This window comes from Protopterus annectens, chromosome 6.part0 (assembly GCF_019279795.1).
Source record: "Protopterus annectens isolate FY-2018-M chromosome 6.part0, PAN1.0, whole genome shotgun sequence".
Taxonomy (NCBI): domain Eukaryota; kingdom Metazoa; phylum Chordata; order Ceratodontiformes; family Protopteridae; genus Protopterus; species Protopterus annectens.
In genome coordinates this window covers 990,253,317-990,270,608 of record NC_056737.1, presented here as the reverse complement: position 1 = coordinate 990,270,608, position 17,292 = coordinate 990,253,317, and the positions used below count along the sequence as shown (strand labels likewise).

At 42.2% G+C, this 17,292-nt stretch overlaps 1 protein-coding gene across 1 annotated transcript in view; it reads right to left on the bottom strand.

Annotated features, from left to right (window-relative positions):
• Nucleotides 1-17,292, bottom strand: part of LTBP2 (latent transforming growth factor beta binding protein 2) — a 3,457,946-nt gene that overhangs the window by 76,181 nt on the left and 3,364,473 nt on the right. The window contains exon 35 of the mRNA XM_044074624.1: nucleotides 2,074-2,379. Coding sequence (XP_043930559.1) covers nucleotides 2,074-2,379 — 306 coding nt within the window. The remainder of the gene's footprint in view (nucleotides 1-2,073; nucleotides 2,380-17,292) is intronic.

Sequence of the window (17,292 nt, the reverse complement as noted above, 5' to 3'; positions counted from 1 at the left end):
TTATTATGGAGATGATCAATAGAGATATAGTAAACCTCCAGACACTGAATCCAACCCAGTTTGGTTTTGTCAAGTGCAGATCATGCCTACTTAACCTGGTGAACTTTTTTGAGAAGGTAACTAAAGTAATTAATGAGGGAAAATGGTTCACACTGCCTACCTTGACTTGGCCAAGGCATTTGACTCAATACCCCACTCGAGCATTGTTGACAAACTCAAAAGGTTAGGTACAAACCTGTATGTCACCCAGTGGATACCCAACTGGCTGATAGACAGAACCCAGGAAGTTAGAACTGGGGAGTCCACCTCTACAAAGAGGCCGAACACAAGTGGAGTCCCTCAGGGATCAGTCTTTGGACTGCTTCTTTTTGACATTTACTTGTCAGATGTCAAGGTCAATGTCAGGGGTCTCTGGCTAACTAAATCTGTAGATGATTGCAAATTAGGAGCTGTCATTGAATCCCACACTGACACAAATGTTCTCCAGGAGGGGCTGATACAGACAAACAACTGGTGTCAGAGCCATGGACTAAAACTAAATGCCAAGAAATGCATAATAATAATATCCTTTGGGAAGTCATCCATCCCTGGTAAATATCATACTGACAACACACCCCGTAGAGCTGACCCAGTAGTGAGGGACTTAGGGACACACATAGATAGTAATCTAGCCTTTGACCATCACATGTCTACAGTAGTAAGGAAATCATTTTATGTTGTGCAACTTATAAACAAAGGTATGGCATCTAAGTCCAAGAAAGTCATTGTTGCACTGTATTCAGACCTATCATTGAGTACAATGCCCCCTTTGGTATGTACCTAATCAGGCATATCCAACAATTGGAACATCCACAGAGGTTCCTCACTAAAATAATACAGGGCATAAGTACAATGTCCTATGCAGACCACCTCAAGGCCCTATCCCTGTATTCTGTCTCCCACAAGCTTTTAGGGGAGATCTATGCCTGGCATACAGGGCATTGTCAGATCCCACTCTGATGGACCTTCAGCATATCCAGAAAATAAACAAAACCAGAATTATCCATTCTAAAGACTTAAACCTTGCCTGTGATATAAGTAGGACCTGCTGGAGAGACAGGTATGTATACCAGAGACTATCCTGTCTATGGAACAGGCTCCCCACCTATGTGAAGCAGAGTTGCTCCCTAATTCAATTCAAGTGCAACTTGGACAGTTGAATGGGAACCGAAAATTCATCCCTGGTTTGACACCTATGTCTCTAATGGACACAGATAATCTGTAAATGGTTCATCTCCCAGGCCCCTGCTTACACTTATCAAAGGTATCAGAACTTGCCATAGATTTGGGATGCATAGCTAGTCTTAAAAAGGCCCTTGTGGTTGTTAGCCTAGTAAACACCTATGAACCTATGAATATGGTACAAAGATTTCTTATAAGCATTTGCTGAAGTCTGAAACTAAACTTCATTTGTATATAGTGGAATCTTGGGAAGTGATGCCCTTAAAATTTAAGCCAAAGAATTTCTGAATTTCTGAATGTAAAGGTCAAATGTTGTTGCAAGCTACAAAGTAGGAAGTGATTATGGTGTTACTCTACAAATGATTCTTGCAACGTATCTCATATTTTAATACTAGTAACAAAATATACTACACCCCCCTGCAAATAATCTATAAACATGTCTAGTTTTATATTTCCATTACACGATTCTACTGTTTTTACACTGGTCTTATCAACAGTGGGTTCATGTGTTGTTATTGTTAATCACATGCTGTTTCCTTATACATAATCATTTCCATCAGGAAATGTCTGAGGGCCCATATAGCCAGGCAGTGCCTGAAAAACATTATTTGTGATATACATACACACACACACACGCACACACACACACACACACACACACACACACACACACACACACACACACACGCACACACACGCACACACACGCACAGACACACACACACACACACACACACACACACACACACACACACACACACACACACACACACACACACCGGATATATACTTACACATTGCGAAAATACCAGAAAACTAGCTACCCAGGACAGTTGATGAAAATCTACTCACCTCTCTGGTGATCCAGAGGGAATGGCTGATACACTGGTGGACGACTCTGTAAGAATCGACTAGCTTCTCTGGATCCAGATTCCCGGCTTGGGTCTTGCTGGTTGACTCCTGTGTAGGTTGCATCATATTCAGGGCCCGAGTAACTGTAAAACTGTCCCACTCCAAACTCACCACCAAAGTCAAAATGAGATTCTTCTTCTCCATAAGGTGGTGCTTCAGACCCATATTCAAAGCCAACTCGTTCTCTCAGATCAGATCTCGCCTCACCCTCTGCTCCGTTGGTGTTGCATAATTCTGCATGTCCTTCTGTAGGGTCAGAAAACAGATGGTTTATTTTCTAAATCCAGAAATACCAAGACACCTTCCACATATCCAGTAAATAGTACCACAGACTTTATGAAAATGCAAAATTGTTGTCTAGAACTTAGTTTTGTTTTCACTAAATGTAATCTATTGGTGATCTTATGCATTTTGTTTCTAAAAGCTGGGTTGCATGCCCCTATTTTCATAACATGCAAACGGACCAGGAGGCAGCATATGAGAACTCTGAACTTTAAAATTTGGAATATAAAACCAAAAAGAACAAGTGCAGAGTAAAGTAACAGTCATATAAACAATGTAAAGCTCATAGTCAGAAAGGGTCTATATTAGAACACCGAACTTTCAAAATTTCGAGTGTTCTAATATCGAACCCTATTAATCGAAAATTTAAAACATCGAACATATAGAACAGCAATTTTTTTTCCTAGGGAAAAAAATCGCTGTTCCAAAACACATACACACAACACAAGCACACCAAACAAACAGCAATCCACACACATACACCTAACCGTACACTAAACTATACATACACCACTAACTATCCACTTACCTTAACCCAAACCGCAACCCTAAGGTCTGTCACTATCACACACTCACCTCACCTGCACCCTAACCCTAACTCACCTAACCCGCCCTAACCATCACATCCACACAATCGCATACTTACCTAAACCCGACCCGTAACTTTCCACCACAGTGCTGAAAATACCGAAGCAACAGAAACTGACAACTGAATTCTTTCCCTAGGTAAAAAATTCGTTTTTCTGTTTCTTCAATATTTTCAGCATTCGCTGAAAACAGGTCAATATTAGAACACTTGAAATTTTGAAAGTTTGGTGTTCTAATATAGACCCGTCAGAAAGAGCTCTCTGTTTCTTTTGCCATCCTGTTCCAGCCTTTGTAAATATGGAGCTCTTTCTCTGCTTTGAGCAAAGCTCCTGCCCTCATATCTATTTCCTCCTTTGAGCATTTAAAGCTGCTGGTCAAGTGACTCAACTCTCATATACTCAAAAGTCACACCTTCATGCCACAGTCTCTCTTACAACGGCTTCAGTTACACCCCTTTACAGAATAAGATCATCTATATGGAAACTGCATATATCCAGGTTTTTTGTTTTGTAAAGTGATATTTTCTGAGCTGCCTACAGCATTTTATGAGGACATGTCTTTGAAAGTAGCACACAGCCATCATCACCTGAGTTGTCCTGCTGCTGATGAGCCATTAGGCGTTTCAACATCAGATATTCTAGCTTCCAGATCATGTCATGTTGTACTTCTGTTCTGTGACCATCTCAAATAATAACTTAAAGGTCCTGTCCCTGCTTAGTAATTTACAGCAAACTTCTCCATTTTACAGTGTGCAACAGTAAACCTAAATATACATCCTGGCAAACTCTGGGCTGGGAGTCCTGCTGCTGTGTGTATAACTTCTCCCATGGCTTCCCTCAGTCCTTGCAAGCCTTGGTGTCATTATTGAGAAAAAAACACCTTCCTCTCTACTTCTTCTGCAATACCAGTAAGAAGATACTGAAAGTTAACTGGTGCATGTAAGCAACCATTTGTGAGGCTACTCATTAGTGCTAAAACTCCGAGCATGTAATATTTACCCTTGTCCGAGCATGTGATGTTTACCCTTGTCCGAGCAGGTGATGTTTACCAATGTCCGAGCATGTGATGTTTACCAGTGTCCGAGCATGTGATGCTTACCATTGTCCGAGCATGTGATGTTTACCCTTGTCCGAGCATGGAATGTTTACCCTTGTCTGAGTATGTGATGTTTACCAATGTCCGAGCATGTGATGTTTACCCTTGTCCGAGCATGTGATGTTTACTACTGTCCGAGCATGTGATGTTTACCCTTGTCCGAGCATGTGATGTTTACCCTTGTCCGAGCATGTGATGCTTACCATTGTCCGAGCATGTGATGTTTACCCTTGTCCGAGCATGTGATGTTTACCCTTGTCCGAGCATGTGATGTTTACCCTTGTCCAAGCATGTGATGTTTACCATTGTCCGAGCATGTGCTGTTTACCCTTATCCAAGCATGTGATGTTTACCAATGTCCGTGCATGTGATGTTTACCATTGTCTGAACATGTGATGTCTACCCTTGTCCAAGCATCTGATGTTTACCATTGTCTGAGCATGTGATGTTTACCCTTGTCCGAGCACGTGATGTTTACCAATGTCCGAGCATGTGATGTTTACCATTGTCCGAGCATGTGATGTTTACCCTTGTCCGAGCATGTGATGTTTACCATTGTCCGAGCATGTGATGTTTACCCTTGTCTGAGCATGTGATGTTTACCATTGTCCGAGCATGTGATGTTTACCCTTGTCCGAGCATGTGATGTTTACCAATGTCCGAGCATGTGATGTTTACACTTGTCCGAGCATGTGATGTTTACCATTGTCCAAGCATGTGATGTTTACCCTTGTCCGAGCATGTGATGTTTACCATTGTCCGAGCATGTGATGTTTACCCTTGTCCGAGCATGTGATGTTTATCAATGTCCGAGCATGTGATGTTTACCCTTGTCCGAACATGTGATGCTTACCATTGTCTGGGCATGTGATGTTTACCCTTGTCCGAGCATGTGATGCTTACCATAGTCCGGGCATGTGATGTTTACCCTTGTCTGAGCATGTGATGTTTACCATTGTCCGAGCATGTGATGTTTACCCTTGTCCGAGCATGTGATGTTTACCAATGTCCGAGCATGTGATGTTTACCCTTGTCCGAGCATGTGATGTTTACCATTGTCTGAGCATGTGATGTTTACCCTTGTCCGAGCACATGGTGTTTACCAATGTCCGAGCATGTGATGTTTACTATTGTCCGAGCATGTGATGTTTACCCTTGTCCAATCATGTGATGTTTACCCTTGTCCGAGCATGCGATATTTACCATTGTCCGAGCATGCGATGTTTACCCTTGTTCGAGCATGTGATGTTTACCATTGTCCGAGCATGTGATGTTTACCCTTGTCCGAGCATGTGATGTTTACCCTTGTCCGAGCATGTGATGTTTACCAATGTCCAAGCATGTGATGTTTACCCTTGTCCGAGCATGTGATGTTTACCATTGTCCGAGCATGTGATGTTTACCCTTGTCCGAGCATGTGATGTTTACCAATGTCCGAGCATGTAATGTTTACCATTGTCTGAACATGTGATGTTTACCCTTGTCCAAGCATGTGATGTTTACCATTGTCTGAGCATGTGATGTTTACCCTTGTCCGAGCACATGATGTTTACCAATGTCCGAGCATGTGATGTTTACTATTGTCCGAGCATGTGATGTTTACCCTTGTCCAAGCATGTGATGTTTAGCCTTGTCCGAGCATGTTATATTTACCATTGTCCGAGCATGTGATGTTTACCCTTGTCCGAGCATGTGATGTTTACCATTGTCCGAGCATGTGATGTTTACCATTGTCTGAGCATGTGATGTTTACCATTGTCCGAGCATGTGATGTTTACCATTGTCCGAGCATGTGATGTTTACTATTGTCCGAGCATGTGATGTTTACCCTTGTCCAATCATGTGATGTTTACCCTTGTCCGAGCATGCGATATTTACCATTGTCTGAGCATGCGATGTTTACCCTTGTCCGAGCATGTGATGTTTGCCATTGTCCGAGCATGTGATGTTTACCCTTGTCCGAGCATGTGATGTTTACCCTTGTCCGAGCATGTGATGTTTACCAATGTCCGAGCATGTGATGTTTACCCTTGTCCGAGCATGTGATGTTTACCATTGTCCGAGCATGTGATGTTTACACTTGTCCGAGCATGTGATGTTTACCAATGTCTGAGCATGTAATGTTTACCATTGTCTGAACATGTGATGTTTACCCTTGTCCAAGCATGTGATGTTTACCATTGTCTGAGCATGTGATGTTTACCCTTGTCCGAGCACATGATGTTTACCAATGTCCGAGCATGTGATGTTTACTATTGTCCGAGCATGTGATGTTTACCCTTGTCCAAGCATGTGATGTTTAGCCTTGTCCGAGCATGTTATATTTACCATTGTCCGAGCATGTGATGTTTACCCTTGTCCGAGCATGTGATGTTTACCATTGTCCGAGCATGTGATGTTTACCATTGTCTGAGCATGTGATGTTTACCATTGTCCGAGCATGTGATGTTTACCATTGTCCGAGCATGTGATGTTTACCCTTAGGTTCATAGGTTCATACTAGGCTACCTGCCCTAGGGCATTTATAAGCCTAGCCAGAATGTGTTTGGCTTTCGCCACCCATTTTAAATTTATTTTGCTATGCCCTTTTCTGAGGTTAGTATACTGTGCCTCTAACAGTGACACAGAAGTGATACCCGGGGTAAACCTATGATCTCCCATCCACTCATCAAGATTCCTCTTGAAGAGAGTCAATGAGGGACTCTGCCTAACCTGGACTGGGATTTTCTTCCAGAGTGAAGGGAGCCTCTGGGTTATGAATCTGTCCCTCCAGCATGTCCTATTTATTTCAGTGCTGAGGTTCAAGTCTCTCAAGTGCATAGCTCGATGGGATTTGGATTTTCTGAGGTGCAGCATGTCCATTAATTCTGGGTTGGACATGGCTTTATCGTCAGGCACAGATCGCCTCTGAACAGGCGGTATGCCACTGAGTAGAGCTGGAGTTTCTTTAACCGGGCAGCATATGGCATCTGTTTGAGCCCTTTGATCCTCTTGGTGAGGTACTTTTGGGGTCTTTCCAGTTGCTGCAGATGTCTGGTAAGGTACATCCCAAAAGGGGCATTGTACTCAATTATGGGCCTGATGAGGGATGAGTAAAGAGGCTCGATGACCTCCCCTGATCTAGATGTGAATCCCTTCATGATTAGGTGGGCTATATAAAATGTTTTTCTAACCACTTTGGCCATGTGGTTGTCAAATGAGAGATTGCTATCAACTTGGGTCCCCAGGTCCCTAATTCCTTCTTCTGTACTTAATGGATTACCACCTATGTGGTAATTTGTGGGCATTTTGTTTTTGCCAAAGGGGATGACTATACACTTTTTGGCATTTAGCTTGAGGCCAAAGCTTTGGCACCAGTTGTCTGTTTCTATGAGGCTCTTTTGGAGGATGCTTGTGTTGGCTGGAGAGTCGATTATGGCACCCAGTTTGCAGTCATCTGCGAACTGGGCACCATGTCCGAGCATGTGATGTTTACCCTTGTCCGAGCATGTGATGTTTACCATTGTCCAAGCATGTGATGTTCACCCTTGTCCGAGCATGTGATGTTTACCATTGTCCGAGCATGTGATGTTTACCCTTGTCCGAGCATGTGATGTTTACCATTGTCCGAGCATGTGATGTTTACCCTTGTCCGAGCATGTGATGTTTACCATTGTCCGAGCATGTGATGTTTACCCTTGTCCGAGCATGTGATGTTTACCATTGTCCGAGCATGTGATGTTTACCCTTGTCCAAGCATGTGATGTTTACCAATGTCCGAGCATGTGATGTTTACCATTGTCCGAGCATGTGATGTTTACCCTTGCCCGAGCATGTGATGTTTACCATTGTCCGAGCATGTGATGTTTACCCTTGTCCGAGTATGTGATGTTTACCATTGTCCGAGCATGTGATGTTTACCCTTGTCCGAGCATGTGATGTTTACCAATGTCCGAGCATGTGATGTTTACCCTTGTCCGAGCATGTGATGTTTACCATTGTCCGAGCATGTGGTTTACCTTTGTCTGAGCATGTGATGTTTACCATTGTCCAAGCATGTGATGTTTACCCTTGTCCGAGCATTTGATGTTTTCCAATGTCCGAGCATGTGATGTTTACCATTGTCCGAGCATGTGATGTTTACCCTTGTCCGAGCATGTGATGTTTACCATTGTCCAAGCATGTGATGTTTACCAATGTCCGAGCATGTGATGTTTACCCTTGTCCAAGCATGTGATTTTTACCAATGTCCGAGCATGTGATGTTTACCATTGTCCATGCATGTGATGTTTACCATTGTCTGAGCATGTGATGTTTACCAATGTCCGAGCATGTGATGTTTACCCTTGTCCGAGCATGTGATGTTTACCATTGTCCGAGCATGTGATGTTTACCCTTGTCCGAGCATGTGATGTTTGCTTTTTTCCCACTTTTCTGAGATTTAAAAAAGTTCAGTTACAGGCTGGCTGTTCTTGAACTGTTTGTAAGTTTCTGTGAGGCCATTTTTTGCTAGGGCTAAAGGAAAGTCTCTCTGTTGATCAGTGGCAGTGAAAAACATTGAGCAGCCTGCCTGCCCCTGTGGGAGTGGTTACTGACTTGAAACTGTAGTTTTATTGGCCATTTTGGGTCAATTCCAAAACTCCTTCATCTTCCTCTCTTAAAACCTGGTTGCCTCGTGGTTTTGGCATCTTTCAGGCTTATTGGCTGTTGGTGAAGCACCCACCAAGAGGAGAAAACGCTGAGAGAAGAAAGGAGCCACTTTTGAGACTTTAATTATTTTTCCTCTCTTTATTTGCTAAGTTTTTTTGCATAGCCACCTATTTTAAGCATTTTCTGGCTTGTTAAATTTGATTTCTGCATTAGTAACTGTATTTAGAGCACAACCTAGAGCTGTTTACTGAATTTCCTGTTTGCACTTATTTTTAAAATCGTTTTTTTCTCAAAACTTGCATTTTATCTGTCTTTGGCCTAGCACTCTTGTGTGGGGTTCATGTACTGCACTGTTATAACTTGTTGATACTTGTTAACCTCTGCTATCTCTGAAAAAACAAAAAAACAAAAAAATCTTGCTTTTTTCCCACTTTTCTGAGATTTAAAAGTTCAGTTACGAGCTTGCTGTTCTTGAACTGTTTGTAAGTTTCTGTGAGGCCATTTTTTGCTTGGGCTAAAGGAAAGTCTCTCTGTTGATCAGTGGCAGTGAAAAACATTGAGCAGCCTGCCTGCCCCTGTGGGAGTGGTTACTGACTTGAAACTGTAGTTTTATTGGCCATTTTGGGTCAATTCCAAAACTCCTTCATCTTCCTCTCTTAAAACCCTCTTTGCGCAGTTTTATGGATTTTGAGCATAGCGCAACAACGGCAGCGCCTAATTGGGTTTAAACTATTCCTGGCTCCACAAAGTCTGCTTTTCACTTTTTCCCTTAGAACTGCTCTATCTCTCAATTTAAACACCATATTCTCATTCTAAGGCCCTTCACTGGTCCAATTAAGTAATCCTACAAATTAGCACTATTAAACCATAAGCACTACTTACTCTTATACTCTCTCGATTACCCTGTCCTCTATTGGTCCATCTTAAATTCAGTTTCCCTATTACTCTAGCATGTCCAAAGGTCAGTCAATGGTTTCCTCTCCAGTCCAGCTGGTGAATCTGGGAATTTTGAGGCAATGTTACAACTGTCTCATGTACACGGACAACCCTCTCCTCCTCCAAACAGGTTCAAATATATGTGAGAGATGCAACTATTTAGCCAAACTGGAGGCTGAGCTCTCTCATCTCAAAACTGGTGTAACCAGTCAGGAGGAGAAGGTAACCTCACACAACACAATTCCAGTATCACATAGTCCCACCACATCAGTGAACCAAACACATAAATACACAAAACATACTCGGAGGCTCTAAATAAAAATCTACCTAAGCAACAGAGACCTCCAAAGCAGACATCCAAGCAAATGCTACCTCAAAACAAAACACACACAACACATAACCCACAAAGTCAGTGTGCCAAGCAGCCACAGCCCCTAAGGCTGAATAACACACCTGATACTCTTGTTATAGGTGACTCTATTGTCAGACACACTGACGTCCAGCTCACCAGGCTGAATAAAGAGAAGGTCATGGTGAGCTGCCTGTCGGGTGCTAGGATCTGACACATAACACAAGCACTCAGGTCACTCCAAAGCAAATACAAATATGACTGAGTCATTGTACATGCTGGTGTGAATGACCTGAGACGTACCTCCTTGGACTACATGAAAAGAGACATAGAGGAGCTCTCTGATCATGTAGCCCAGGCTGGTATGACACTGACCTTGAGCAGCATCTTACCCTCACCTAGAATGATGCCACAGTACAAAGACAAAATGATCGATTTTAACAACTGGCTAAAATTTTGGTGTCATTCAAAGGGGATCCAGTGTCTGTCAGCCTGGGATGACATGGTCGACAAGCCACGTTGCTTTGCTAGGGACGGCTTGCACCTGTCAGCACTGGGCTTTCGGATATTGGCAAAGGTTCTTGCCACCCCCATAGTGCCTTTTTTAGGCAAGGCTCAAAAGTCAAACCCACCCCCATAGACAGCACAAGGAACAAGAAACTAAGGGTAATGCTGATAAATGCCAGAAGTCTTAACTTCAAGATGCACGCACTCGAAGCTCTCCTCAGTATGGAGAACATCGATATCTGTGCAGTGACAGAAACCTGGTTCAAGGCTCCAGAGAGCACCCCAGCACTACCAGGCTATACCTCATATCATGCTTTTCGTCCCCAAAACCCGGACCGAACCACAAAAGGAGGGGGAGTTTCCATATTTATCAAGGATATCCACACCTCCAGGTTAGTGGTATTGCACGGCATCGGAGACCATCCATGTGCAACTAACAGTGGGCAAGACTGCTTTTCAGTTTATAGCATCCTACAGACCACCCTCTCAAAGTCAGGAATCCTATTCGCTTTCCTGAAAACATTGGAGAACATGAAGATCTCTCCGAACACCATTATATTGGGTGACTTCAACTACCCAAACATTGACTGGGAGCACTACTCAAGCCCCAGCACCTTAGCCCAAAGATTCCTGGAAATTATAAACTCAAATGCTATGGAACAACTAGTCACCACTCCCACAAGAGGGGACAACATACTAGACCTGATCATTACCAACATGGGGACTCTATGTTCCACACCAGAAGTATATCCCTCATTGGTAAGATCAGACCATAAATTAATTTTACTGGATGTCCACATCCCGACCCCACCCCCAGCCCAGAAAACCACAGTGAAAAACTTCTCAAAAGCGAACTTCTCACTTTTCAAAACTGAAGTGGAATCCTTCAAGGCCCCAGGGCCAGTGGAAACTACAGCCCAAACTGCAGAATCCTATATAAATGCATTCTACGGACATCTCCAGGAATGCATGGATCATGCTATCCCAAACAAAACCAAGACCCAATCATCCAAAGGCAGGCGTCCAGTCTGGTGGACCCCTGCCATAAATAAACTGTACAACAGAAGGAGGAAGCTATTACATGATAGAGCAAAATCCCTAATAGGGAAAGCATCTCTGATCAGTACTAGCAAAAAATTATGATCCCTCATAAAATCCTCCAAGGCCAGCTTCGAGTGAAAAATTGCACAGGACACCAAAGACAATCATAAAGCTTTTTTCAGTTATGTTAGAAACCTGAGATGCAACTCCCAGACTTGTTCTGAGTTGATTCTAAACGACAAAAAATACACTGAACCCACAGACATCGCCAATATCCTGGCAGACAGGTTCAGTGCAAACTTCTCCACCCCCAAAAGAGCAAGTATCTATCCCAGCAGAGGGCTGTCTCCCAAACATCTCAGATGCTCAGGTGAAGGCTGTCCTCTCCAAAGCAAAAAACACTGCTTCCATGGGACCAGATGGTGTCCCAGGTTGCGTCCTACATGAACTACAAAAGGAACTAATCCCTCAAATAAAACAGCTATACAATCTCAGCCTCACTACAGGATATGTGCCCACAGAATGGTGTACAGCAACAGTGGTCCCACTCCACAAAGGTGGAGCCTCTACGGACCCTGGAAACTATCGCCCCATAAGCCTGACTAGCTTAGTCTGCAAGGCTATGGAGAGGGTCATCATGGAGCTCATAAACAAAGACATTGGGGACCTACAGACACTAGATCCTACCCAGTTCGGATTTGTCAAGGGCAGATCCTGCCTTTTGAACCTGGTTGACTTCTTTGAAACAGTCACCAAAGACATAGATGAAGGGAAGGTAGTCCACACAGCCTATCTGGACCTTGCAAAGGCATTTGACACAATACCCCACTCGGGCATCATAGATAAGATATCCAGCTTAAATATAAACCCCTATGTCACAAGATGGGTCTCAAACTGGCTCAAAGACTGAACCCACAGAGTGAGAGTTGCTGGAGCCATGTCAGACTCGAAACCGGTCACAAGTGGCATCCCACAGGGTTCTGTCCTGGGACCACCCTTGTTCGGTATATACTTTTCCGAGGTACAGGCAAACATGGGAGGACTATGGCTCACCAAGTTCACAGACGACTGCAAACTGGGCTCCATAATCAACTCTCCAGCTGACACAAACATCCTTCAAAAAGGTCTCACAGAGACAGATAACTGGTGCCAGCGCCATGGTTTAAAGCTAAATGCCAAAAAATGTATAGTCATACCCTTTGGCAAAAACAATGTGCCCACAAATTACCACATAGGCGGAAACCCATTAAGTACAGAGAAAGTTATTAGGGACCTGGGAACCCAAGTTGATAGCAATCTCTCCTTTGAAAACCACATTGCCAAAGTGGTTAGAAAGACCTTATACATAGCCCACCTCAGCATGAAGGGTTTCACATCTAGATCAAGAGAGGTAATCGTGCCCCTTTATTCATCCCTCATCAGGCCCATCATAGAATACAATGCCCCTTTTGGGATGTACCTTACCCGACACCTGCAGCAATTAGAAAGATCCCAAAAGTATCTCGCCAAGAGGATCAAGGGTCTCAAACAGATGCCATATGCTGCTCGGTTAAAAAAACTCCAGCTCTACTCAGTTGCATACCGCCTACTTCGAGGCGATCTATGCCTGACATACAAAGCTATGTCAAATCCAGAATTAATGGACATGCTCCACCTCAGTAAATCTAAATCCCTTAGAGCCACACGCTCGAGGGACTTGAACCTCAGCACAGAAATAAATAGAACTTGCTGGAGGGACAGGTTCATAACCCAGAGGCTCCCTTCACTCTGGAATAGAATTCCAGTTCATGTGAGGCAGAGCACCTCACTGAATCTCTTCAAGAAGAATCTCGATAAGTAGATGGGGGATCATAGGTTTGTCCCAGGGATTACTCCCGTGTCACTATTGACAGCGGCACAGTAAACTAAGCCTTAAAAAGGGCACAGTATACTCAAATCAAGGGGTGGCGTAAGCCATACAGAATCGGGCTAGGCTTATAATTGCCCCAGGGCAGATAGCCTAGTATGAACCTATGAACCTATGAACCTATGAATGAGAAAATGAGATGCAGAACAGTAACATCACTTATGGCCCACAGAGGTGAGTGAGGGGTTTTACATTTGACCTGCAGTTCCACTTACTCGTGCTCAATGCAATGTGATGTTAAGTCACAGCCCAGGGGCATGTTTATGTAGTGCACTGCCAGGACATTTACCAGCGCAGGCATAGTACTTACTGCTGCTTTACCAAGCAGCTTCGGGCAGGAGACAGGTTTACAACAGGGACATGGGAAGTGCATGGCCCTCTCCCAAGATACAACAGCTGGCACTTGGTCCTCAGCTGTACACACTGCAGCTAACTCCTCCTCCTCCACTCAGCCCTGCAGGAAGATCATCAATCACAGCGGAAAGATGTCTGCGACAATTTAGTTGTCTGAAGTACATTAACTTTAATTAAAGTTGGAACATTTTTGAGTTCCTGAAATCCACTTGCACCACTCTTCTTTTTCTCTTTGATATATTTCTCTTGATAGGCAATGAAATAAATCTGTAATATTATTTCTACAAAATGTAACTCCCGCAGGCCAGTTTTTGTACAGCCTAACAGCCCACTGCTGTCTGCTAAGTAATATGTCTCCTTAAGCAGGGGTGTAGCTAGGATTTTCAAATTTGTACTGACAGCTCTCAAACTACTACCCCCCTCTCCAGCCAAGCTACGGCCATTCTCGTAATTCACGGTTCGCTCTTTTAGTGTCGATGAAGAGGCATTCGCTGTAATGCCTCTTCAGTAATATAATATAAATTCACTCAAACTCGGTTCCTTGAATTGAAAATTAACCTGAAATGTCAGTTCTTTGAAAAATGCAGCATGGTAGTTGGGGTAGAGACTTTATGCTTTTGTTTTCTGTAACTAAGGTACAGGTTTTGAGCTTGAGTAAATTACTAACCACCTGCTACCACTAACTAGGATGTTTCATTCACACACACACCCCTACCTACCTCTTAGTGCAAGAAATATGGACAAAGCCTAAAATAAACAGGGACATTTATTAAATAATGTTCTCGTGAACTTAGAAAGTTGCTAGAATAACAGAATTTGTGCTAGTATGAATTTTTCTAAAGGACATGAAGTCTGAAGCTCAAATGTCTGTCATTATTTAGCAATTTCAGCCTTCAATGATTTTCTAGAAAATCACAAAATTTATGAGGAACAGACAAAAATATGGGGCAAAAATCTGGACATTCTGCAAAATTTGGACAGTTGAGAGGTATGCTACCTACCACACACACACAACCTTTCAACCTCTTACAGCAACAAACTCATAAATAAAACTGAGGCAAAGGCCCAAAAATAAGGACATTTTTTTTTAAATATTGCTCTTATAAACTTAGAAAGATAATAGAATAGTAGTAGGTCTTGCATCAGTACGAATTTTCTGAAAGGTATGAAATCTGAAACTGAAATGTCTGCATTATTTTCTAACTTCAGTCTTTAACAATTTGCCACTAATTTGCCAGAAAACTGCAATTTTATGAAAACGGACCAAAAATGTGATGCAAAAATATAAAATTGCCAGACAATACAGCTGGGAACCTGTCAAAGGAGGGACACCATTTTAATATGAGCACAGTTAACTTAGAGCAGCTGACAAAATTAGAGAATCTACATGCATTTCTGAAATAAATGTAATGTATAACTCTGATCATTACAGTTATTTATAAAAGTAAAGTAAACCCTCTATATTTTCTTCCAAAATTGATATTTTGTGGAGGGATCATTAGGGGAAGAGCAACATTTTGAGCCAAAATCAGGGACAGTTGAGGTTTGGCTATGCCTAATTCTATAAAGCAATTTGCATGTACCTCTCAACCTATTAATGCAATAAATCTGGACAAGGCCAAATATATTGAGGGAACATATAAACAGTACTAAAAATTGCTCTTGTATAAACTGGGACAGTTGATAGAACAGGTCTTATTTTAGCATGCATTTTTCTGAAGGTTATAAAGTCTGAAACTAGTGTGTCATTATTTAGTGACTTAATTCCTAAATCATTTGCCAGAAAACCACAAATTGAGGAACAAACCAAAAACAAGAAGCAAAAAATCTATTCATTCTTTGAAAATCTGGACAGTTGGGAGGTATAGTTCAGCTGGGGCTGTCTAAGTTTGCCGCCCTTCCCCCTCACAAAACCATGGTCGAATTGAGCCTCCCCCTGCAGCCATTCCAATGATCCATTACTTTGCTATTTCACTCCATTTACCATAAACACTAATGTGCATACTGATTTACTTCTATGATGATTTGAACATTTGAAAGTTTTATTTTGCATTTTACAGCACAAACACTAAGACATCTGCTAAACAAACTTGGCATTAAAACTTCTCTGCCCTTGAAACTCACATTCATTGAAACATTAAAACCCACATTCAAAGAAAAATACATTTTACCCATGGCAGATAAAAATTAATTCTGGGCTGCTTTTAAATCATAGGCCCCTTGCATATGAAACATACATGTGCTCTTTGATACACCTTCCTATTGCTTTGAACATTTTTCCAGTAAACAATGAAACAAAACTGCCAAATTCAGAACATTTCCATCATAAAAGTCTAGTCAAACTTCTACAGTCCACCATTATCAGTAAATAATATGCACAATCTCTGAAGTAGTAAAAAAAGTCATCTAAATAATTCCACGTTAAATAAATCTAACTAATGAAGAGGTTGCTGCTAGCAATCACCTTTATATTTCATGACTTCACCGAAAAATAGTGTCTGATGCCCCTGAGGAATAAATTGCCTAAATTACATTAATAATAAGCTAGTAATATTGCAACAGGAAATGGATGGCAAACTGTTAACAGGCTCATAGTTAATGTCTTAACTTTCAGTACAGCAGCATTCACCCCTTATGGGAGTAGAACCAATAACCTTCTGCATTAAAAGCAAGTACACAACATTTTGTGCTACTAGCAATGTGAGCCAACTTTGCATAATCAGCACTAAACTTCTCTTCCCCTGCAGCTCTCAGTTCCTTGTAAAATCTACGCAATACTCAACTACATCTCAACTTCGCAGCACAAGAAATCTGGAAAAAGCCAAATTTATTGGGGTGGGTCAAAGGGGCAAAAAACAGGAACACATTAAACATTGCTTGTATAATCTTGGAAAGCTGCTAGAATAAAATGCTGTGTTACCATCATACATTTTACTGCCAAGGTCACTGTGCAAAATAGTCAGAACAACATACCACTATGCCAAATCACCTGCTTTGTGAAAGAAAGGAAGACTGAAACTTAAATGGCTATCATTTAATGAATTCAGTTCTCACCATAGCTGTCAACCTCTTGGCACAAAACACCTGGACAAACCCAGTAATGAGGGAATACAGCCCTCAAACATATTCAGTGAATTCAGTACTTGCCATAGCTGTCAACCTTAGCACAAAAAACCTGGACAAAGCAAATAACAGGGTATTACAGTCCCAAAAATAAGGACAAATTTCAAATAGTCATAAACTTTAAAAAATTGCTATAAAAAAGGTTGTTAGTACATATTTATTGCTAGAATAAAAAGTTGTTTCACTATGTCACAAACACAGGGATAAGATGCAGACTTCACACAGAAGGCACCCCAGCCAAGACTCAAACCAGAAAACCTACAGCTGTGAGGCAACAATACTGCCACTGCACCAAATATGTAAGGAAGTAAACATTCAGAAACCTGAAGTCTGACATTTAAATGCCTGT